The sequence below is a fragment of the Sebastes fasciatus genome, chromosome 2, assembly GCF_043250625.1.
Source record: "Sebastes fasciatus isolate fSebFas1 chromosome 2, fSebFas1.pri, whole genome shotgun sequence".
Taxonomy (NCBI): Eukaryota; Metazoa; Chordata; class Actinopteri; order Perciformes; family Sebastidae; genus Sebastes; species Sebastes fasciatus.
The window spans coordinates 37,225,497-37,250,699 of NC_133796.1; the positions used below are offsets into that span (position 1 = coordinate 37,225,497).

Below are 25,203 nucleotides of genomic sequence, written 5' to 3' on the forward strand. Positions count from 1 at the left end.
TTTACATTCCATCAGTTTTTATTGATTGATAGTAGTAGAAGGCAGTTCATCACCACTGTAGATCAATTGGCATGCACAGTATGTTCATGTCTGACATGCACCAAGACCAAGATTTCCAGTGCAGTCAAACTTGAATAGGAAAAGCATTTGAACTCGAGGACCTTGATTTGCCGGCTGCTCATTCAAGAGCTGTCCCCACAGTGCTTTGCAGCGTACCTCTAGGTGCTTCCGGATCACAGGCGTTCAATCTCCTTTAACCCGTGATCTGGCCTTACCATCAAATCTCATCAAATTTGAAGCAGGTCAGCGTGAAAGGCAAATGATTACAATATGCTCTCCTGATCGAACACTACTGACCTTTCTGCAACAAATGTCTCTTTAGAAAGCACCAGTGAATGTCAAACAATCCCCTTTTCTTCTGTTGGGAGGGCTGAAGGGTCCAGGCCACACTGCTTCATCTGGACGGCGATGTCGAACAGGTAGTCGTAGCATTCACACCTGCAAAATGCAGCGGTATTTTTTTAAGAATTTAAATCTGTTTTCTTTGTTACACATGCCCTCAATACAAATATACTAATATTCTTAGTCATAAACAAGATAATAGAGGTTAATAATGCTGGGAGGTTAATGCTCACATGGTCTTAGCTTTTTGCCACGACTCGCCCCAGACATAGACACCGTGTCGGCGGACGAGGACGGCACACGAATTTGGGTATTCCTCCATTGCCCGGGCCATCCGGTCTTTCAAGTCCTTCTCCTCGGGTGTATTTTCAACGATAGGCACGACCAGGCTCTCGTCATATCTGTGCATATGTAGGTTACAAAATGACAAATTACACCCAGGGTAATAACTTTTTCAGGCATCAACTTTTTTTATAAAACATTTCCTGATTCCAGCATCTCAAATGTAAAGATTTGTTTTTCTCTGTTGTATATAAGTTGAATATCTTTGGCATTTGAAATCCTCACCGCAGACCTTTTTCACTATTCTATAAACTGAACGATTAAAGGTAGAGTCGGTAATACTGAGAAACTAGCAAGAGTACATTCGATTTTAAAAATTATCCAACCGAAAAACCCAGCTAAGTGTTGCCAACTCTTTTCCAAATAAAGTAGTTAGCAGCATTAGCTCCAAAAGTCCCTAAATCTAGCGAGAAAGTCGGCAAGTCAGCAACACTTATTTGGGTCGAATGAAATGATTGGACGGGCTTATTACAGTACTGCGACAGCCACAGATAGATTTTTTTTTTCATTTTTTTTCATCAGAGCATTTGATTTGATTGCTGTCAGGTTGTAATGATAATTTTCAAGAAATATAACAAAAAATTAACATTTGAACAGCACCTCCAACCTTTAATCAAAATAATGAAGTGAAAATAATGATTTGTTCCTGCTGTAACCCCACAGGCTCCTGACTGCCTCCCTCCCAGCTCGAACCAGAGAAGAAGCATCTAAACCCCTGCCAACATTTCCCCCCTTTCTTCAGCTGCCTTGGTGGGTAACGAGCACGCTGTCAAATCTTTGAACTCTTAAAAAATTTTATTCCTACCTGGCTTTTACAAAGTATGAAACAAAACTCCAGCAACAATGCCAGTGATGTATGAAACAACTCTGTGGTAGAGATCCACATGTTTCAGCCTGTGATTTGTATCAGGGTTATTGAAAAAAGTAAGACAAGACGAGGCACATTTCTTTACAAAGAGATCATGGCCAAGATAGAGCTGTTTATAGCGACATTTGCTTTGGATTATGAAATTGTAGTCTTCATGTGATTGATTTGATGTACCATGGTTATGCTTTTCTTAACCCTCATAAAGGCAAGGAGCCAAACGTCTTGGTTTCCTCAGCAAAGGTGACAGCTGCAGCACCAGGCAATGCTTGGAAGTTTTACTGTCGTGCCAGAACTCCACCTTGAGTAATTATTCTGGGTAAGGAAAGTTTTCATTCATTTTATTAGTCATTGGTAGATGAGTCACACATTAGTTTGGGACAATGGTGAGCGAAATATATCGAAAAACAAAATTATTTATTCATAATGTTAACATTTATAACATGTTGAGTGTCATCCTCTATGTTTGACGGAACCTGTCAAAATCAAAAATCAATCAATCAATCAATAAATGACTCAATAAATATGTCATTAAATTTTGCAAAAAAAATATATGTAGCCATTATTTAATTGATGAAATGTGACAAATTGATATTTCTGTTTTAATTTGCTTTATTTATTTATCTTTATATTGTTCCCTTATTTATTTACTCTTTTGTTTAATTTTCTTTTTTATTTATTTATGCATTTATTTTTGTTAAATTTATTTATTTATTTATTTTTATTTTTGCATTTATTTATGTTATTCCTGCATGATTTTCCCTTTGCATTTCACCCTTTACTTATTTCTGTATTTTTTTTTATACATTACTTTTTACATTTCTGTATGCATTTTGTCCTCATTATGCAAATGAGGGGGCGGTCACTCAATATGCATTGTCATGGGGTCAGGGTGCATGACTATTCTAGCTAAAGGTGTCTGCTTCTGCTTATCAAGCCTTCATTCCCGGCTCTGTACAGCAGCTCGTCGGCCTGCTGCTGCCTCCTACCAGTACAGATGTGCTGAAGCTGAACTCTTTGGCGGACCCACTACAAGTCTCCTCCCCAAGATTTAGCACGCTTAGAGTGGGAACCTCCAGGCCAATTCTGATGGAAACGCGTCACGCAGTGACAACAGCACCATGACATCGGATGCTCCACCGAGCCTTTTCTCTCCATCATAGGACACGGTACCGTTCAGAGCACCCACCGGTTCGGCGGATGCCACCGATCAGGGCTCGAGCAGAGTCTCCGATGTCAGGGTGCCGATGAGAGGCGCGGCATCGGCTTGGAAGTTCCCACTAAAGCTAAACCTCGGGGAGTAGACTGGTTGTGGGTCCGTGAAACAGTTCAGCTCCAGACGGTCGATCTGCACACTTGTACCGGTACGAGGCAGCAGTGGGGGGAGCAGCACCCGCTGTACGGAGCCAGGAATGAAGACTGGAGTGCAGCTAGCTGGATAGCATATACAGTGGAGGAAATAAGTATTTGATCCCTTGCCGATTTTGTAAGTTTGCCCACTTACAAAGAAAAGAACGGTCTATAATTTTAATGGTAGGTATATTTTAACAGTGAGAGACAGAATATTAAAAAAAAATCCAGAAAATCACGTCATATAAAAGTTATAAATTGATTTGTATTTGATTGTGGGAAATAAGTATTTGATCCTCTAGCAACCAGCAAGAATTCTGGCCCCCACAGACCGGTTAGATTAGTCCTCTCGCTTTAAGATAAGTACTCTGAATCTCAACTCGTGACCTGTATAAAAGACAACTGTCTCAACTCATTACCTGTATAAAAGACACCTGTCCACAATCACATTCCAACCTCTCCACCATGGGCAAGACCAAAGGGCTGTCAAAGGACGTCAGGGACAAGATTGTAGACCTGCACAAGACTGGAATGGGCTACAAGACCATCAGCAAGCAGCTTGGTGAGAAGGAGACAACTGTTGGTGCCATTATTCGGAAATGGAAGAAACACAAAATGACCATCAATCGCCCTCGGTCTGGGGCTCCACGCAAGATCTCGTCTAGTGGGGTATCGATGATCATGAGAAAGGTGAGGGATCAGCCCAGAACTACACGGGAGGAACTTCTTAATGATCGCAAGACAGCTGGGACCACAATCACCAAGATAACCATTTGTAACACACTACGCCGTAATGGTTTAAGATCCTGCAGCGCCCGCAAGGTCCCCCTGCTCAAGAAGGCACATGTACAGGCCCGTCTGTTAGCCAATGAACACCTCAATGATTCAGAGAAGGCTTGGGAGAAGGTGATGTGGTCAGATGAGACCAAAATCAAGCTCTTTGGCATCAACTCGACTCGCCGTGTTTGGAGGAAGAGAAATGCTGACTATAACCCCAAGAACACCATCCCCACCGTCAAGCATGGAGGTGGAAACATTATGTTTTGGGGGTCTTTCTCTACTACGGGGACAGGACGACTTCACCGCATCGAAGGGAGGATGGACGGGGCCATGTACTGTGAAATGTTGGGCGACAACCTCCTTCCCTCAGCCAGGACACTGAAAATGGGACGTGGATGGGTCTTCCAGCACGACAATGACCCAAAACACACGGCCAAGGCAACAAAGGAGTGGCTCAAGAAGAAGCAAATTAAGGTCATGGAGCGGCCTAGCCAGTCTCCGGACCTTAATTCCATAGAAAATCTGTGGAGGGAGCTGAAGCTTCGAGTTGCCAAGCGACAGCCTCGAAACCTTAAGGATTTGGAGATGATCTGCAAAGAGGAGTGGACCAAAATCCCTCCTGAGATGTGTGCAAACCTGGTGACCAACTACAAGAAACGTCTGACCTCAGTATTTGGTGGAGAAACGTCGTTGGCAAGCACAGAGTCATGTTTTGCTAGGGGATCAAATACTTATTTCCCACAATCAAATGCAAATCAATTTATAACTTTTATGATGTGATTTTCTGGATTTTTTTTTATATTCTGTCTCTCACTGTTAAAATAAACCTACCATTAAAATTATAGACCGTTCTTATCTTTGTAAGTGGGAAAACTTACAAAATTGGCAAGGGATCAAATACTTATTTCCTCCACTGTAGTTGATCTAGGCACTCTGACCATAGACTGTATAGGGCTCTGACCCCATGAAACATGTTGAGCGACAGCCCCCTGATTTGTCTGATGAGGCAGAAATGCATAAATAAATGTATAAAGAAATACGTTTGGGGAAATAAATAAGAGGTGAAATGTAGAGGGAAAATCATGCAGAAATAAATGCATAAAGCAATAATAAATGCTAGGCTATAGGTTTCATTCAAAGCCTATCATTCAAAGCCTATCGCTCCACAAAAAGGAGCGATAGGCTTTGAATGAAATGAATGAATTAATAAATACATACATTTAAAAATTAATAAAATAAATTTTAAAAAATGCATAAATATATAAATAAATTCAAAATTAACAAAAATAAAAAGGAAAAGAAGGGTATACAGTACAATGGAATTAATAGAAAGATAAATAAATAAAGCAATTAAAACAGAAATATACATTTGTCACATTTTATCAATTAATTAATGGCTACATTTAATATTATTTATTTATCAAGTCATTTATTTATTGATTTATTTTGCCATGTTCCGTCCTCCATAATCCTCTACCATTGTACTGAAGTTTGTATTTCTGCAGGGCTGCAAGTCTGACACTGTGATGATGGTGCAGCACCGGGGCCCTACAGGGGACAGTCCTGTCACCCTTTCTGTTCACCTCTACAACTCAGACTTCAGATACAACTCCAAGTCCTGCCGCCTGCAGAAGTTCTTTTACGACTCTGCCATTGTGGGCTGCATCAAAGAGGCTGAGTACAGGGACGTCATGGACTCCTTCACTGAATGGTGTGAGGCGAACAACCTGCAGCTGACACAGGCAAGCTGAAGGAGTTGGTGGTGGACTTCAGCAGGCAGAGAACACACCATTTCAATCCAGAGGGTGGATGTGAAAAATGTGAAGGATTACAGGTACCTGGGAATAGACCTGGACAACAAGCAGGACTGGGCTGGGAACAACAAGGCTGTGAAGAAGGGCCAGAGCCAACTCATCTCTCTGCGGAGGCTTCGGCCATTCAATGTCTGCAGTACAACTATTTTCTTTGCTGTCGTGTGCTGGGTTAGCAGGGTGAGGGCCGTCGATGCCAACAGAATCAACAACTCTGCAAGCTGCAGAGTATCATGGACAATGAGTCTCACCCTCTCAACGATGTCACACACACAGGAGCACCTTCAGCAGCAGACTGTTACCACAACCATGCACCACAGGACATCCTGTCTTAACTTAACAACGCATCTTCCTCAAGCAGAGAGATGGACAGCATAGACATGGGGTGCTGAGGTGGTTCGAGCCTCCTTTTCAGCTCTGGTCTGTTCGTTTATATCTTCCTCTTTCTGTCTGGTTCACTGTCTCAGGGGACATCATGGGTCAATATGTGCATCCATCCATGCATCCATTTTCTTCTGCTTATCTGGGGCCGGGTAGAGGGGGCAGCAGGCTTAGCAAGGAATTCCAGACATCCCTCTACCCAGCAACGTTTTCCAGCTCTTCCTGGGGGACCCCGACGTGTTCCCAGGCTAGACGAGATATTTAATCTCTCCAGCGTGTTCTGGGTCTACCCCGGGGCCTCTTACCAGTTGGACGTGCCTGGAAAACCTCCAAAAGGGAGGCGTCCAGGAGGCATCTTGATCAGATGCCCGAACCAGCGGCTCTACTCCGAGCTCCCTCCGGATGTCTGAGCTATTTCACTCTAGGTCTAAGGCTGAGCCCAGCCACCCTACGAAGGAAGCTCATTTCAGCCGCTTGTATCCGCGATCTCATTCTTTCGGTCACTACCCAAAGCTGATGACTATAGGCGAGGGTTGGAACGTAGATAGAATGGTAAATCGAGAGCTTTGCCTTCCGGCTCAGCTCCCTCTTCACCACAATGGTCCGTCACAGCGCCCGCATAACTGCTGACACCGAACCGAACAGACTGTCAATCTCTCACTCCATTTTACACTCACTCACTTGGGGCAGTGACTCACTCCCAACCTAGAGGTTGCTGTCCACCGTTTTACGGCAGAGAACCATGACCTCAGACCTAGAGGTACTGACTCTCATCCCGACCGCTTCACACTCGGCTGCAAACCCCCCCAGTGCATGCTGAAGGTCACGGTCTGATGAAGCCAACAGAACCACATCATCTGCAAAGAGCAGAAACGCAATTCTGAGGTCCCCAAACTGGACACTCTCCTCCTCCTGGCAGCGCCTTGAGATCCTGTCTATGAACATCACAAACAGGATCGGTTACAACTTTGGCGGAGGCCAACACCCACCGGAAACATGTTTGACTTTGTGGCGAGTATACCAACACAGCTCTCACTTTGGTTATACCAGGACCGGATGGCTCTTAACAATAACCCCGGTACCCCATATTCCCTCAGTACTCCCCACAGGACTCCCCGGGGGACACGGTCATAAGCCTTTTCCAAGTCCACAAAACACATGTAGACTGGATGGGCAAAGGTACCCCTGCAAGGTTAAAAAGCTGGTCCACTGTTCCACAGATGGTTCCAAAATGTATTATTGCGGCGCCAAAAGGCACGGTGAATAATTTTCTGCTGGTGCACCTAAATGGAAAAGTTAGGCGCACCAGTGCCAAAATTTGGTCTATAGCCCTGCCGCTGATAACGCCGTCCTGACCCACGACGTCTATGCGGAAGCCAAACGCCCACCCTCCGGTCCTCCCCAGGTTAGCTCTGACAGCACTGTTGCTGTTGCTTGCACTGTTCGTGCTGTTAGCACCGTTAGCCGTGTAGAGGCAATCCCTCAATACATATGCACTGAATTTGGAATTCAGCACCTTTAACAGCAAAATTTCAAGTTACAACAACCGAAAACAGTTTCATTACCATCACAAGGTCAAACAGGGTTGTGCCTTAAGTGTAATGTGTCTGCCAAGGCGGAGCGCGTAAATCACGGTTCCATATTTTTCATTCAAAATGGCGAATTCGGCCAAAATGCGACAAATTTGCAGCTATGATTTCTACCAAGATACTTTCTAAACCTCCACTTGTCTGAGAAATGAAAATACTTGGAAACTCTTTGCTGCTTGATTACATACCGATAGTTGGTGCCTGAGGTGCCCTTACGAATCCCCTTGATCATCTCCTGGTGTGTTATCCTGAACTCTTTGCCAGGATACAGCAGTGTTGCCATGACAGCAGCCTTGGAGTGGGTGTGTATAACTGCCTGTGCCCCTGTATTTTTGCAAAGGAAAAGCAGATTTTGATTTTTGAGTGTTGTCTACTGGTATTGTCTGTCTCAAATGCTAATTGTAACGGCAAGGCAAGAGAAAGCATGCCACCACCCACAGATGATGATCAGATATCAAGTTGCACTATGCCTTGAAATTCTTTGGTACAATTTAATGGTGCTAGTAATGGGTTCTACTTTTGGTGGCTTCATTATCTGTGAAGAATGCAAACGGAACAAACATTCCCTCTGACATTCCAGGATAGAGGGGATGAGTAATTGATACAAGTATCATCATTTTGAGGTGAGGTATTTCATTAAAATTACAATGCCTTTATTAAACAACTGTATCTTATGAATGGAACCTTGACTGCTTCTTTATGAAATATTTTCTGGAATATTTTCTAAAAGCCACAGCTTTCACATGAAAAAACATTTTGTAGAAAATAATCTTACACTTGTCTCAGCCTTTATTTCAGAGTAAACTTATCCTTAAAAAAAGATTTTTATTCAAACCAAGTGTTAAAACCACATGTTAAACCAAAATGTGTGTGAAATATATACAGTAATATATATATTTTTTATAAATAAAAAAGAATACCAGAAGGAAAATATTTGGAGTCTATTATTGACTTTGCAATTTGGTTTCTATTTGGCTATTTGTTACATCATTTCTAATGACAAAATGGTATACCACCTTTAGTGAACATAATCACAACATTCAGGAACATGCATCCATTTTTTTTTTCTTATTCCATTCAGGCTTTCAAATTAGAAACATATATATTTAAATAAAAAGTATTTTTTTCTGTTTTTGTATTTTTTTCTTATGCTGTAGGAAATGATGGATTGGACTCAAACAAGTATCTCATTTACTTAATTAAAAAGATAATGGTGGTATTCAAAAAAATGATCAGTTCTATCACTGACTGACTGCAAATGGTGGTTAGTATGGGTGGTATGTGTATGAATGTATTAGTGACTCACCTCTCATAGTATAGGCATTCATAAAAAGCGGTGTACACTGGCTCTTCCTCAAATTCTTCCAGGACGGTGGACAACTGATGTCCCGCTCTTCAATGTCACACACAAACATGTCTTCCGGCTGAGTAACACAAATATTAAAAAAGGTATTAACACACACATCCTTATCTGAATACTGCTCAATCAGAACAATATTTTACATTGTGGTTATAATAATAATAACTATATAATTAACTTTATTTATAGAGCACGTATCAAAACAAAGTGCTTCACAGAGTGAAAGTGAAATAAAATAAAATATTTCAGAACCTGCTTACCTGTATTCTCTCCTTCTGGACGCCGGATGGTGCAATGTAGATCTGCTCTCTGTGAGTTATACAATAAACAACATGGTATGTAGTGATATAAAGGAGAAGGACAAGGAGAATAAAGCAGTTCTTGAAATGGAGTAGTTTGTCATGCCACAATGGAGCGTCATGGCCTTGCGCGGGATATAAATAACAGGACTTTGAGAAAATGTTATGGTGTTCTGTAAGGAGCTGAAACTCTACGGCTACTACAACAAGCTTTTCCAGCCATCCATTTCCCTGGGCAGTTATTGGAAGTATTTATTTTATAACAGTTTTCCATAGACTTATTATTCTTAGTTATTCCTAAAGTAATGTTTTTGAGTCTTGGTCTCTTCATTCTACAGCCTGGACCAAAAGACCTGATGAAAAAAAAAAGCCTGATATAAAAAGTTAAGAAATAAACTGATTTTCAGTGGTACATACTAACAAACAGTCTCATTTGATCCCCTCGAAATCTTTCATGATCATATTTTTTGCTTAAATGTTGAGAGCCTTAACGTTTCCCCATAGAATGTAGAGGGAAAAAAAGCTATTGTACTCTTCTTTGACGAGAAACAAACAGAGCAGATAAAGGAGTAGTCTATTGATTATTTTTTTGTGCAAGGTTTGGCGAGACCGCCTCAGGCTCTGAGTCATTTCTGAGTCAAACCAAAGCAACGGTGAGGAAAAAAAGCTTCAAAACTTAAAATACAGACCTGCACTCACAGAAAATAAAAATACACTCCTCAGAATTTGTGTGTGCAAGCTTCCTAAGATGAACAATTAAAGCACCAATTTACAAACGGCCACAATATGGATACATCTGATTAGTTCTCATTTAGTAGACCACTTAGACAATGCTGGGGCCACGGATTGGGACTTCAAATTTCTACTGTTTTTTTTACTTCATAAAAACCTGAAAACTAGAAAACAGTTATCACTGGCAAAAACCCACCCGCCATTTTGAGGACTGATACTCTGCAAAGCTGAAGTATTGAAGTGGAGCTTAGAACTGCTTATTTTCTATCGAAATATAAAAGGTATAATAATTTAACAAGATGAAAGGAAATTTTCTTGTCAATCATTTTAGAGACTATGTTTTCCTATTTGAATGAAATACCAGTATATATGGAGCAGCAGTCAGTAAATCTAATTTGTTTTCATCTGAGGTTTCATCAAGTTCCCTCTGTTGGCTTAAATAAATGTCTGCCATTCCCCATTTCAAACAGGAATTTGCTGATGGGTGGTGCTTTTTTTTTTGTAGCTGCCATCCAAAACAACACAGTTCAAAGATGTTTGTAATAACCTGTCAAAGCCTTCAGTTTGAATTCTGGTTCTTTACGGCAGAACTGTGGCCTTCTGTCTCCACCCTAGATTAGCGCACATTGTCAAAACTGATGTAACTGACCTTACGTCAGCCTCGCTGCACCTTTGTCAGCATATGAATGTTAGAAAAAAATCTCCAAAACAGGATTACATTTTTGGCATGAAAAGTCAAAGGTGTGTAAACGGGAAAATTTAAATGAAGGCGTGTCATTTCTGACAATATTCTGCAAGAAATGTATCTACATACGAACCCTCGTCTCAGACTGATCCCTCCGCCCGTCCCCGTCACCCATCCCAGCTGGTAGAAGAGTCGGCACAACTCCGGGATGAGTACACGAGGATGCTCCTTCTCCTGGAACAGACACAAAGCGGTCAACCAAGTTATCAAAGCTCAAGTTCAACAATCTTAACATAAATCAGTGTGAATAATTTAAAAGCACACGGTTAAATGTATAAGCACGGTGCTTTTAATGTTGATGGTGTTGCGGTACTAGTACTGTGTCACTGTAATGAAAACAGCAAACTGGTTCAGCAGTAGTGAAAATGTATGCATTGGTTATACTGGACAACAAACTGAATTTTAAGGAAAGGTTTGGGGATATTCTATATGTTTCTTATTCTTTGTATCTCTTTGAAAAGGTCAAAACCAACAATACATTTATCCTACTAACAAGTATTCTCTTTAACTGCAAGAGTCATATTATTGTTCTGTGCCATAGAGCTCCATTGTTAGGGTTAGGTGACATGTTCCTTAATTAGCATGAACACAACCACTGGAGTAGTTTACTTGTGATTCAATCCCACACAGTACGGGGTTGTCAACCTTTTGTAACTTATTGTTGAAAGATTTCCAAGGACCTTTCCCAAATAAATGAGGGAAAAAACATGACAGAACTACAATTACCGCCTCGCGGTTGTCTGCCTCTGCCAACCAGTCAAGTTGCAGTTTACATCCATGTCTGTCCAAAATATCATCACTTTGGCAATTTATCCTATTCAACATTTGTGTGAAATTGTCATAATTAGCATTTGAATTCTTGAGTTATGGCCGAAACCGTGTTGCAGTGACCTTGACCTTTGACCACCAAATTAAAATCAGTTCATCCTTGAGTCCAAGTGGATGCCAGTGCCAGAAGTAATACAGTTCCCTACAGGCGTTCCTGAGATATCATTTTCAGAATGGGACGGACGTGAGGTCACAGTGACCCTTGACCACCAAATTCTAATTGGTTCATCCTCGAGTCCAAGCGGACGTTTGTGACAAATTTCCCAGCGGCCGTCAGATATTGCATTCACGAGAATATGTCGGACGGACAATCAGGAAACATAATGCTCCGGCCACAGCTGTCGCCGGCGCGGAGGCATAAAAATGAGTAAAAATAAACTGAGCTGTAAATATGTCTTATGCCATTGTCAGCTGTGATGACCAAAAAAAATATTTTGCTTACCGTCACCCATCACTGCCTGCCATTATGAATCCAAATAAAATGTATTCAGGATCATATTTCCTCACCACACTCTTTGGAGCTTTTACTGGTGCAGGGTTGTCTCCCACGTCATTATCTAGCTAACAGTGGCACGTTAGCCCAGTTACCTGATGATGTTCGTGATTGGCGTGGCGATAAACAAACGTTACTGGTCATTGAAATTATACATTTTAATTTGAGTTTTTTTTGTTTTATGTGAATTCTTGAGACCATTGAAATTTAAATTAATCGAACCATCTGGCAGTACCGTCACGGCCCACTTGGTGATGCTCTGGTTGAGAATAGCTGCACTAGAGCACCATTTGTGTATTATACTGTATGTGTGCCAGTAACGGGTTAGGGAAGTCATAAAGTATTTAGAGACAGACCAACGCATTGTTGGTTTTGGTCTTTGTTGACAATAAGAAACACCAACCATATACTTAAAATGTGTGTATGCACTGGGCTTTTGACAGAAGAAAGTCCATCTGTCTCATCAGATTCTGATGAACTTCTACAGGTGCACCAATCGAGAGCATTCAACTGCATCACAGGATGGTATTGGCAACTGCTCTGCCTCGGACCAGAGAATGTCCAGCACAATGACAGCATCATCGTCAGGGACATCTCTCACCCCAGTCACAGACTGTCTACCCTTCTCAGCTCTGGGAGGTGCTACAGAACTCTCCGTTCCAGGACCAGCAGGCTCAGGAACAGCTTCTTCCGCTCAGTTGTCACCTTGCTGAACTCTGCATATATCATGGTGATAGTTCCCCCCACCCCCCAGATATGGTCTCTGCCTCTGGCTGCTACATCATACTTTCTTCTTACTGCCACGCAACTGTATATACACTTACCTGTATTACATATGCACTCACATACTCATACATATTTATAGTAGGGCTGTCAAAGTTAACGCCATAATAACGCGTTAACGCGAATCCGTTTTAATACCACTAATTTCTTTAACACATTAACGCAACTTGCGATTTTTAGGTTGTCGTGGGTTCAGTTTTAAAGCTAGAGTGAAGATACTGGCATCATATGAAACTAGAAAACCCAAGGAATCCATTGGCAACAATGTCTAACAATACTAGCATGTCGCGAAGGAGGATAAGTAACGCTCCAAACTTATGCTAAATTTTGGGGAGAAAAAACTGGCATGGCCATTTTCAAAGGGGGTCCCTTGATCTCTGATCTCAAGATATTAGGGCTGGGACGATACACCTCTCTCCCAATTCGATAATATCACGATATTTGGGTGCCGATTCGATGTGTATCGTGATTTTCAAGTATTGCTATTCGATATTACGATTTATTGCGATTTTTGATAACTTTTTTAACACTGGACTATGGGAAAAAGTTGAAATCAAATACTTTGGAAAATCTCTAAATTAATACAGTAAAAATGTTTGCTTTTCAGAATGTATGTAAATGGTTAATGGACTTGGATTTATATAGCGCTTTTCTAGTCTTCCGACCACTCAAAGCGCTTTACACTACATGTTAGCATTCACACATACTGATGGCAGAGGCTACTAAGGTGCCAACTTTGCCCATCAGGATCTAATCTAAATACTTATTCACACACCGATGGCTATGCCTTCGGGAGCAATTTTGGGATTAAGTGTCTTGCTCAAGGACACATCGACATGTGACCCGGAGCAGCCGGGGATCGAACCACCGACTTTCCGATTGGTGGACGACCTGCTCTACCCTCTGAGCCACAGCCGCCCCCATGTAGTCAGAGATGTCCCTACGGACCCTTCCCCGTTTTCCACTTTCTAGGTTTGGCTCTCTGCGGCCGGCTGCGGTTTGTTTTGGTATTTGACGGATATGGAACGTATATGACGTTACTCAGGCTACAACAGTAAAAGCAGTAACTTCCTTCTACCTCCGCATAGACTCAAATGAAGCAAATATATCGATTCTGGCATAAAAAAAAATAATATAAAATCGTGAAAAAAAAACAAACATAGGTGAATACATTTTTTTCCATCCCTAGTACATGTACATTTACTGTACATATTTACATCACTGGCTATACTGTATGATCTATTTTGTATGCACCGTATTCATGTACTTCCAGCTGTTTATTCTGTATATATTCACGCAATTTATCTGTACTACATATTTTGCCTATCTACTGTATACAGTATATACACGGATCAGCCATAACATTAGGACAGCATGGGCACCCTGACCAATCTGCGGCTACGCAGCCCCATACGCAACAAACTGCGATGCACTGTGTGTTCTGACACCTTTCTATCGGAACAATTAACCATTAACTTTTTCAGCAGTTTGAGCTCCAGTAGCTCTTCTATTGGATCAGACAACAGGGGCCAGCCTTCGCTCCCCACGTGCATCAATGAGCCTCGGGTCTGACCCTGTCGCCAGTTCACCAGTTTTCCTTCCTTGGACCACTTTCTGTAGGTCCTGACCACTGCAGACCGGGAACATCCCACAAGAGCTGCAGTTCTGGAGATGCTCTGACCCAGTCGTCTAGCCAGCACTATTAGTAGTCAAAGTCGCTCACATCCTTACACTTGCCCATTTTTTCTACTTCCAAAACAAAGTTCAAAATGTTCACTTGCTGTCTAATATATCCCACCCACTGCCAGGTGCCATTGTGACGAGATAACCAATGTTATTCAATTCACCTCTCAGTGGTGATAATGTTATGGCTGATCGGTGTAAATCTTAGCATATGCTGTAAATATCTATTCTTACCGTCCCTTATTGTTTATTCTCCATTCTATATTTATTCTAATATATTACTGTTTATTGTTCTCTATATAAGACTGTACATTACTTTGCCCTTTTACTGCGTTTTGCACTTCTGGTTAGATGCTAAACTGTAAATTGTTGTGTCAGTACTTGTACTCTTTACAAAAACAATAAAGCTGAATCTAATCTAATATTATTATTCAATGTAACCAATGCATTCATGATTACTGCCCCTGAACAATGAGTTAAAGTTTCTCACATTGGCAGACATCTGTCAAGTAAGTTCGGGTGTGTTTCCAAAGCATCATTTCATACAAATGCATTTCAAAGTGTGTCATGTCATGCTCACCAGTTTCTCTGTAGCCCCTTGACCTGCATCGCGACAGCTGTCGCTGGGGCCACACAAAGACGACATCTCCTGCGGAAAAAAAAAACATTGACCACATTTAGAGACAATTCACAATGCCAAGAGAAGATGTGTGGGAAATGGTTGCAATAACATTGATTTTAGTGTCATATGATAAGTGCTGTTAAGTCACAATGGAACAGCATTTTGTCAGAGTCTTTCTTCCTTGTTCTGATTTATTTCCCCTGAAATCAGATACAGTTGAGATAACACAGGGCAGAATAAGAAAGAACTGATTTACAGTTCTTACTAATTCCTCTCCTTCCTCCTCCTCCCACACGTCTGTTAGGGAGAAGCCACGCTTTCCTTTGATGGAAGGGCAGATAGGCAGCTCTGCTCAAAAATCTCAGATGCTACTATTGATTTGAATTTCTATTTATACCAAAGATTACACAACGGAAAACCCTTACAGCTATGGCATGTTTTACCAACACGGTTTTTACCAATAAGATAAAAGTCAATAAAAATGTGGAATTGATTGTTAAATAGATGTGGTAAATGGTAAAAACGTGTTGTGATTAGGGTGTCGGTCTTAATAGTCTTGAGATAACTTCTGTTGTGATTTGACGCTATACAAAAATAAATTGAATTGAATTGAATAGGATAGGTCAAATTAGCAATGTAAGATTCAAAATGCCTAAATGAAAAAACAAGTCAAGCTAAGAAATAAAGTGATATACAATACATATGTCTATGTATTTTATCTTTATGTATGCATTAACTCTGTCATAAAAAAAAAAAAATGTTAAAAAGACAGTTATTTAGCTTTTTGTCTTTCGGCATATAGGTATAATGCATTTCAGTGTTTCACCCTGCCAACATTGATATTGAGACGCACTGTCAATAGAGTGGTGCAGAAATGAGTCCTAAAACCGTAAATGAGTTAGCATTTTAGCACTTCCTGTTCCCTCGTCTGGAAGTCAATGTTGTTTTGTTTTTTTAAATGGAATTTAGGTGGAAGCCTGAAATAAGGTCCTTGGTTAACACAAGCTGAAGAGATTTTAAAGTTTCGTTCCATTATATTAAATAGTTCATCCCACAATGTTGAAGCTTTTACGTGTCTTAAAAAAGGCGGTTGCTATCATGTGGCTAATTGAGACAACAAAACGTCATCACGCCGACTCATCCGCCTTTACAGCCTTGTTGTGTAAACTCATGCTCATGCAACCGTGGTGAGGTTCGTTTATAGCCATAACGTCAGCTTTTTACTTTTGCCGATTGCATTCACACTTCAAAAATCATAAAAGTGGTGATCATTTGTGGAGATTATTTTACGGAACAAAACGTGTAAGTATCATACACGTTTGTTAGCCACAGAGCTTATTTTCTGCAATAATCCAAAACCCAATGGAAAAATCCCATTAGCTTTTTGTCGAGGGAACCCAGGGCGACGCTAACTTCCAGGTTGGCCAACAAAAATACGTCATCCCTGCACCACTCTATGCCAAAATGAAGAAAATCAACTGTCCAATCACAGCTTGGGGATGGAAACATGAGCTAACATAAGCTGATGACCATGACAGTTTCCTGTGGGCTAGCTGGCTGCATGGACACTAGAATTGACTACACATATAGTTACATTTAGGGATGCAGCAATACTGGATCGGATATCGGTGACAATGGGGCCAATCTCTTCAATTCAATCCTATGTTTATATACTATATATATTATATACTGTAATTTTAATGATCCCAGTCACTTCCACACAGTGAGGCATACAACTTATTAATTAAACACTGGTATCGGATCGGTACTCGGTATCGACCGATACCCAAAGCCCAGGTATCACTATCGGGAATGAAAAAGTCGGATCGGTGCATCCCTGTGTGATTGTTTTAAGGAATGGATTGTGCTGCAGGAAGCCATACAAACTAATACCTAGAGGGATCCTCTTGGCTCAGTAAATGTTGACAGCTAATTAGTGTCAGTTAGCTTGTGTTAGCTTATCGTAAACACTGACTGGTTCATGAAGGAGGCTGAGCTTATGCTATTGTTAATAGATGTCTGCAAGCTAGACAGCTAGAATTGCCTGAAGGGCTGAATTCGAGACTCCGGGACGGATGAATTTTGCCGTGAATAACATTGCTACTGATAGTCAACAGTTGATCAGTCAGAACAACTTTTGTTCTGACAAAACAGCAAAGTGCAAAATTTCTGAAAATTACTGTAAGACAAGCCCTAATGAGTGTCCTTTTGTACCTGTAAGTTATTCCTTTAATTGGCAAAAGGCTTTAGATGTTCTGCTTTCATCTGTAACATAATACAGTATATGTTTTTAATTTGTTTTCTGTGTTGTGATTTAATTTGAATGAGGAATGGAAAATGTATGTCTCAATGGAAACAATTAATTCTGTTATGAAGGCAAAAAGGTAAATAATTGAATGTTTTTCATTTGATTATTTATTACACAGTAAATGAAAGGATTTACATCTAACAATGTGCCTTATATTTCATTTTATTTGTTTGATTGATTTTATTTTATTTATCCTAGGCATTTCAAATGTTTCATCCACATGATTTTGAATATCTTAAGCTTTTTGACTGTTGGTCGGACAAACAAGCAATTTGAAGAAGTCACTTGGGCTTTAGAGAATTGCGACTGTCATTTTTCACTATTTTCTGACATTATTGATCAAACTAATAATTGAGAAAATAATAAGCAGATTAACTGATAATACAAACAATTAGTTGCAATTGCCCTAAAATCAATGGAAAAAAATTATATAAGACAAACTGTATTACAACAACTCATTCACTCACTCACTCATTCCCTTCTGTTGAGCAAAGTTTGCATTTCACCACAAATATATAATATATATAATATATAGAGACCCAGATAACTAGATTTAAGGAGCACAGCTCTAATGAGAAGCCACTTTTTTACTTTTTGGTCATGACCTGTTGAGGATGTTCAACTGAAACCTGTTCCCTGTTACAAACTCTGCTTAGATTCTCTAGAAATACTGTACATGTCAGCACACAAACTTGGATGAGCAATATTGAGTCATTAAGTGCGAGTATGCAAATTTTTAGACTACCGCAGGTCAGTATATTTAGTTAAGTGACTCTCTGTTTCAAGTTTCTCAGCAAAATGATCTGCTGTAGTCTTGATGTTGGGTTACAATGAAAATGTCAAGTTACATAACAAACATATAGATTTTAGTTGATTAGATGTCAGACACTAACTTCACTTCAATAAACAGGCAACATGCTTCAAATTTGTCACTTTAACTTTTAAAACTGTGATGTAACTGTTTGTTTAGCTTTTTCTTTGGAGACAAACGCCATATGGTTCATGTGAGGAAGACATAAGCATTCAAAATAAGTGCATTGTTTTAGGCTTAACCCAAAAAGTTAAAAACAGGTGTTCAAGACCTTCAACAAGACTTACTGGCAGGGTACCTTAAAAGAAATTGACCCTACTGAAATTTAACCTGTGTATACTGTATGTCCGATGTCATTTGATTGAAGGACAACATATGGCTGAATATTGTAGTTATTTAATTAACTTACTGACGTTACAGTTTAGTCCCCGTTTGTGACTCAAGTCTCTAGTTTTGTACAGATCCAGATGAGTGAATCTGACGAGCACAGCTCTAATGTGAATTCACTTTTTATGTCTTTTTAGTCATGACTTGTTAAGGGCGTTGTACCACTTCTTGTTGAATACAACTGAAGCCTGTTTCCACTTAAAAAACTCTTTGTGGCTGCCGTGGAGAAACTGTACATGTCAGTACGCATAATAGTTGGGTGAGCAATCATGTGTCACTAAAGACTGAATTATTAAAATTTGTATCACATCAAAAGAACACATCAGGTTATTTAATTAAATTACTCTCTGTTTGAAGTTGTGGGTTTATCAGTGAATTCACCTGCTGTAGTATCGGTCATGAGTTATAATGACAACTTAACGTTACATAACAAACTTGCATCTCTGATTATACAGATAGCTTACTTCATTCAGTTCAATAAACAGACACAATGTTTAAATTAATTTGTAGTCAATTACCATATGGTACATGGGGCAAACACATAGGCATTCAAAACGAGTGCAATAGCTTTAGATTAGGGCTGTCAAAGTTAATGCGATAATAACGCGTTAACACAAGTTTGTTTTAACGCCACTAATTTCTTTCACGCATTAACTCGACTTGCGATTTTTAGGTTGTAGTGGGTTCAAAGTCAAAGGGGTCCCTTGACCTCTGACCTCAAGATATGTAAATTAAAGTGAGTTCTACAGGTACCCACAAGTAACAGACATGCCCACTTTATGATAATCACATGCAGTTTGGGGCAAGTCATAGTCAAGTCAGCACACTGACACACTGACAGCTGTTGTTGCCTGTTGGGCTGCAGTTTGCCATGTTATGATTTGAGCATATCTTTATGCTAAATGTGAGGGTTTCTGGACAATATTTGTCATTGCTCTATGTTGTTTATTGATTTCCAATAATATACACATACATAGTTTCGCATGAAGCAAGCATATTTACTCATGTTGATAGGAGTATTAGCTACTTTGACAGCCCGGCTTTAGATGTAACCAAAGTTGCTTGACTGGCATTGTATCTTATAATAAATGGACCCAATTAAAATATAACCTGTGCAGCTGTGATTGTATGTATGATTTAGTTAGCCAAGTTAACTTACTATTGTTACAGTTCAGTTCCAGTTCTAGTTGCAGCCATAGAAAACAAAGATACTTATGTTAAGATTAACTTTATGATGAATCTCCCTTTTGACATTCACTTCTGGTGGGCGAAGTTTACATTTCCCCTCAAATATTTACAGATGTTTAGTACAGATCTAGATGAGTGCATCTGACGAGCACAACTTTAATGTGTTTTATGTCCTTTTATGACTTGTTAAGGGCGTTTTACCACTTCTTGTTGAAAACAACTGAAACCTGTTTCCACTTATACATCTCTTTTGTGGCCGCTCTGGAAATATTGTACATGTCAGTACGCATAATAGTTGGAGGAGCAATCCTGTGTCACTAAAGATTCATGCAAATTTGTATGCAACAAAAGAACACGGAGAGTCATTTAATTAAATTAAATGACTCTCTGTTTCAAGTTGTGGGGTTTACCAGTGAAATCACCTGCTGTAGTATCAGTCATGGGTTAGAACGACTTTGTAGACCATTACCATAGGTACAAGGGGCAATCAGTGTAACCAAGGTTACCAAATCTTACAATAGATTGAACCAACTGCATCACAACGTATATAGTTTATATCGTTGATTGAGGGACAACATGAGGCTAGTGAGAGGTTTTAGTTAACTTAGTAAAGTTGCTCATGAACTCACACACGTTTGAGAAGTCACTCGCTCCCAATTATCATGTTAAATGTGATCTAACGTTACCAAACAAGTAGTCAGAGCTCATCGCCGTGACTGTGTTGTCTCTGTAGCATGAGCAGGTTGAGGTGTTACCAGGTAACTAGCGCTGCTCATCAGTAGCAGCCGTCCAGACCTCCTGCAGCAGCAGCCAGGCGAACTTAGACCACAGCTCCGTTTAGCTTACACGCATTGTGTCGCAGCACGACTACTGTAGGTTGACCTTTAGTAAAACCAGTACAAAACAATGCATAAATAACACAACCTCTTACCTTACTTTAAGTTGTGAAGTCAGCCTGTGGTTAAAATGAACGGTGGCCAAAAGCTACAGCTAACAGCTAAAGGTACTACTGCTAACACTGCGACGTCATCAATGTGCGACCTTCCAAACAGGATACACAGCCGGATGTGAGTTTTGACCACCAAACCTGTTCATGTGTTTCTCAAACGGTTCGCCTCAGGAGGATATTATTATAATGAATATAATGTAGACTATTTACTGGTTCTGTGCATACTGTACCATACTGTAATATCATCTGTGCTGGAAGAAGCATTGGGATAATTGATTGAAGTGAGATAAGCATACCAAAGCATTATCTTATGGCTGAGGGGGACCTTTTGTAAGATGTCTTATAGTTAAAATAATAATAATAATAATAATAATAATAATGATAATATAAAAATAATAAAAATAATAAATAAAATGAAACTTGGAATGGCAAATAAGAATTGAATATGATATATGTTATTATAAATTAGATTATTATTATTATCATTATTATTATTTTAACATTAAGGCATCTTACAAAATAATAATAATAATTAAAGCTGCAAGCAGCGTTGAACGGGCCCTCGCCCCTTTGCGCACGTCGGGGGTACCCGCTGCCGTGCATTTCCATGAAAGTCGGACACTGCACGCAACAGTTAGAGGGTAATTTCTGCGTGGGGCGCGTGGCACTGTAAATGACCTGTTGAGAACCTGTGGGGCATCCTTAAAAGGCACTTCTATGAGGGTGGGTGGCAGTATACAACCATTTCTTGTTGCCAGTAGGTGGCGCTATCACCATAACTCAATAATGGAACGTATATGTCTTCAGGCCGGGACTCTTATCCAGCTTGTGAGGTTTGGGGCAGATTGGAATATGTAGGGTCAAGTTACAACAGCCTCCTGTGTCATGTCTATGCCTCGAATGGTTGAGGTTAGGATAGGTCGTCTGGCAGCGAGTCTCACAAGAGTTTTTGCAGATCTCAGATCAAATTTCGCAATTTACAGGCTCCTTTCTAGTCGCTAGTCTGGAAGCGGAAAATCAGGGCTGAAGTCGAGTAGAGTGAACTTGTATAGGTGTTCATAGCTTTTAACGCAGGGTGCAGAACCCTCGGAACCTCCTCCACTGTCACCTCTCTGTTGTCAGTGTCAGTCCTACACCTAGACTGAGGTGTAGGAATTTGTGGTGTAGAGACTACAGGTAAAAGAAATGCACTGCACTTTTTTTATTAGCTTCTGGTGCCTTTAATTTCAGATATTGTACTGTCATCACCTATAATCATGACTAAAAGAATATCAGTATGTCATTTGGTACCCCATTACATTCATGAAGTCAAAACTGCAGCTACTGGTGACAAAGTTAAGAGCGAAAAACAACAACGTTACTAGGTGAGCGATCTAATCGACGTGAACGTCAGAGTTTGGGTGTGTCCCATTGTCACTCATGGGAAAATATGCTGTAAAGACAAACTCTATGCTGTGTTATTTATTGGTTTTGATGTGAATTATTCACACACGGTGTTGACTTCATTAAGTCAGAAAGATTAGTGACATGGTTTGATTTGATTAAAACCTAATTCTATTGAGCAGGTTCCTCAGGCACGGCTCAACAATAAGGATTGCTCACATGCCCGGGGCAAGTATAATGCCACATTGGGCTCGTAAATCTAACAACTTCCTGTTTCCTTTAGGTGGCGCTATGACTATCACTCATAATTGAACGTATACATCTTGATGCTGGGACTCTTAGAAAACATGTCAAGTTTGGTGCAGATTGGACAATGTATAGTCAATTTATAACAACTTCCTGTTTCTTGTAGGTGGCGCTAGGCCTATCACTCATAATGGCACATATGTGTCTTCAGGCCTGGACTCTTATCCAGCTTGTGAAATTTGGGGCAGATTGGACTATGTAAAGTCAAGTTACAACAGCTTCCTGTGTAATGGCGAAACATCGGAATTCATCGCGCCGCCACAAGTACGCCATTTCACGTAAACACAAAAGCTTCGCAATTTAGTCTCCTGAAGGTGTTGAGATTCTGTTGCCCGACTTTGAGATGGATCGCTTGAATCCTCTAGGACGAGTATCGCAAAGTTCCATACCTAAAAAGTGACAAAATGGCGTTTTCTCACATGACATCACCGTTTGAGCGATCAAAAATCCCTTCGCAATTTAGCATCACAGTAGTGTGAGGGTTATACCACCCAAATTTGACGCAAATCCGATGAAGTCTCTAGGAGGAGTTCGTAAAAGTATGCATAAATGATGAAACCCAATGAGGAATATGTCTGAAATAATGAGCTGGATGTGCCTACCAAATTTCATGAATATCGGATCAACTTTGTCCAAACTATTGCCTTCCATGCGTTAGGGGGCGCTATAGAGCCAGCTAAACACGCTAAGCCCAATCGCTGTACATTCACGTAAAATTTACAAGTGTCCATCGTTTTGCCAAGGTTCATGAGTTTTCGAGTATACCAAGGGCGTCAAAGGCATGTTCAAAGGCTAAAAGACATAAGGGGGCGCTAGAGAGCCAACATACCACGCCCAAGCAAAATTTCACCACTAAATCAAAGTAATTACTAGTTTGGATGTGCGTGTAAAGTTTCATGAGTTTTTGTGCATCCTAAAGTCTTCAAACATGTGTTCGTAAATTTTAAAAACACGCAGGAAGTCCAAGATCGCTGGTTGCCGAAAAAATCTCAGAAATATTTCATCCGGGTATGAGGATGTGAGCAATGACATACTTGAATTTTGTGACGATTGAAGAAACTTTCTCTGAAAAACTGCCTACATTAGGGGGCGCTATCTCGCCCGCTGGTAACACCCGAGCCCAATCACTCCAGAACATTGAATTTCCCACCAGTTCTGACGCATATTCCATTTTTGGTGAGTTTTTGGGGATGGCTAAGGTCCCAAAAAGGCAATCTCCCAGCGGAAAAATAATAATCCTTAGAAAAACAATAGGTTTCCTTGCACTTCGTGCTCGGGCCCTAATAATACCCCTGGGAAGATCACTGCCATAGCCTAAAAATACCATTCCAAATAAAACTCCATGTATTCAAACATCGACTCAACTAAAAGTATTGGCAACAAAATGTACTTTCATTCGTCTTTATATATGCGCTTTGCTACTGTTTCACCATCTGGTTAGACGCTGAACTGCATTTTGTTGCAATGGTAGGCCTACTTACTTTGTGTAATGAGGATGAAATTGAATCTAATCAAATCTAGTCTTTTATCTTTACTCATACAATTCAATTTATCCTGCAGGACCACCCATGTCATTAAACATGTTCCATAGTCTCTCACTGCATATCAAAAGTGTCTTTTGGATACTGTCCACAGCATCCTCAGTGTTCAACATTACATCTCTGTTCAAGCCTGTGTTATGACCTATTAAGCCTCCACTGCTCGGTTTGATGGCTTGCTGTTATGGGGTTTTTCACATCACCCCCTGCCAGCTGTTTACTTCAAATCCTAATTTAAAAACCGTGATCACAGTAATGCCATCATATCTAACATAATGAATTCCCCTTTTCCAAACAACATCATGTTTTATCAATAGGCTTACTGCATCTATGTCCATTGATACCATTGCATCTAACTAACTTAATAAACCATCTTTCCCACCTACATCACACTGTATGTTGTACCTATTACACTTAAACAACTTACAATGTACTTTATGGTCAATAATTCTGGCCATATATAAAGTATGACAGCCATGGACTTGATGTTATTCTTATGAGCTGTGAGGTACTTACCTATATTATTGATTGCTAAATGTTTGCATAGGCTATGCATTTTTGTATATATTTTTGTTTTTCTTAATATACATGTCACATCACCTATGATAATATATGGGATATTTGGGTCACTGGCAGTATGATGAGACTATCATGTGACCAGAGCATTTACTTTTTAAGGTGGCGTCTCTGTGCAGATTTATTAAGTCTGAAGAAGAGCATCTGCTTGAAACGTCACTAACTAAGATGTGCCAAAAAAATTGCACTTAAAGGGAGCTACAGTGTGCAGACCTTCTTCTACATTTTTCATGGTCAATAAAGCCAATCATCTTTGCCCAGTAACTTTTTGGTAAAGTATGTTGACACACACAAGGACATTTAATTTGTTGTCAGAAGTCTCAATAAAGGCTACTTATACACAGTGCAGCCTACACATTTTTAAATGAAGATAACATTGATATACAGCTAAACACATATATATAATATACAGACAAGAGCTGGATAACAAACATACAGCATACAGGTCATATTTTTATGGAATACTGCATATGCAGAGCCAAAGAACAAGTAGTGCAAGAGTGCATGGTATAGAGCAAAAAGATGCTGGAATATACATTCACGTGATTCCTTATTAACATGTGTTGCTTTAGGTAATCTCTGCCTCTAAATACTGTAAATGACAGAGTCCCCCTGTTCCCCTTCTTTTCCTAAATCTGCCTCGATGTTGAACCCATACAAACGTGTGCTGCATATGCCATCCATAAATGCCA

The 25,203-nt window shown here is 40.2% G+C and overlaps 2 protein-coding genes and 1 long non-coding RNA gene across 6 annotated transcripts in view; 2 read left to right on the top strand and 1 right to left on the bottom strand.

Moving 5' to 3' along the window:
- On the bottom strand, nt 1–20,846 carry apip (APAF1 interacting protein). Of its 4 annotated transcripts, none has more exons than XM_074622773.1 (8): nt 20,691–20,846; nt 15,024–15,092; nt 10,730–10,830; nt 9,141–9,189; nt 8,827–8,944; nt 7,709–7,844; nt 636–803; nt 1–498 (listed from the first exon to the last, which is right to left on the bottom strand). In XM_074622773.1, exons 2-8 carry the CDS (start codon nt 15,087–15,089, stop codon nt 399–401), a joined length of 738 nt encoding a protein of 245 aa, XP_074478874.1. In that variant the 5' UTR covers nt 15,090–15,092; nt 20,691–20,846; the 3' UTR covers nt 1–398. The 4 variants fall into 4 exon arrangements, with proteins under 4 accessions (XP_074478874.1, XP_074478883.1, XP_074478893.1 ...); XM_074622782.1 differs by having other exon boundaries at nt 20,696–20,820; XM_074622792.1 differs by lacking the exon at nt 20,691–20,846 and adding an exon at nt 20,471–20,553.
- LOC141760202 (uncharacterized) lies at nt 1,404–5,383 on the top strand. The gene is made up of 3 exons (XR_012592293.1): nt 1,404–1,494; nt 1,818–1,928; nt 5,245–5,383. It is a non-coding gene; the product is annotated as an uncharacterized LOC141760202 (long non-coding RNA).
- Nucleotides 20,742–25,203, top strand: part of LOC141760126 (uncharacterized) — a 15,853-nt gene continuing 11,391 nt past the window's right edge. The window contains exon 1 of the mRNA XM_074622758.1: nt 20,742–20,826. The gene's annotated coding sequence lies outside the window, so the exon portion shown is untranslated. The remainder of the gene's footprint in view (nt 20,827–25,203) is intronic.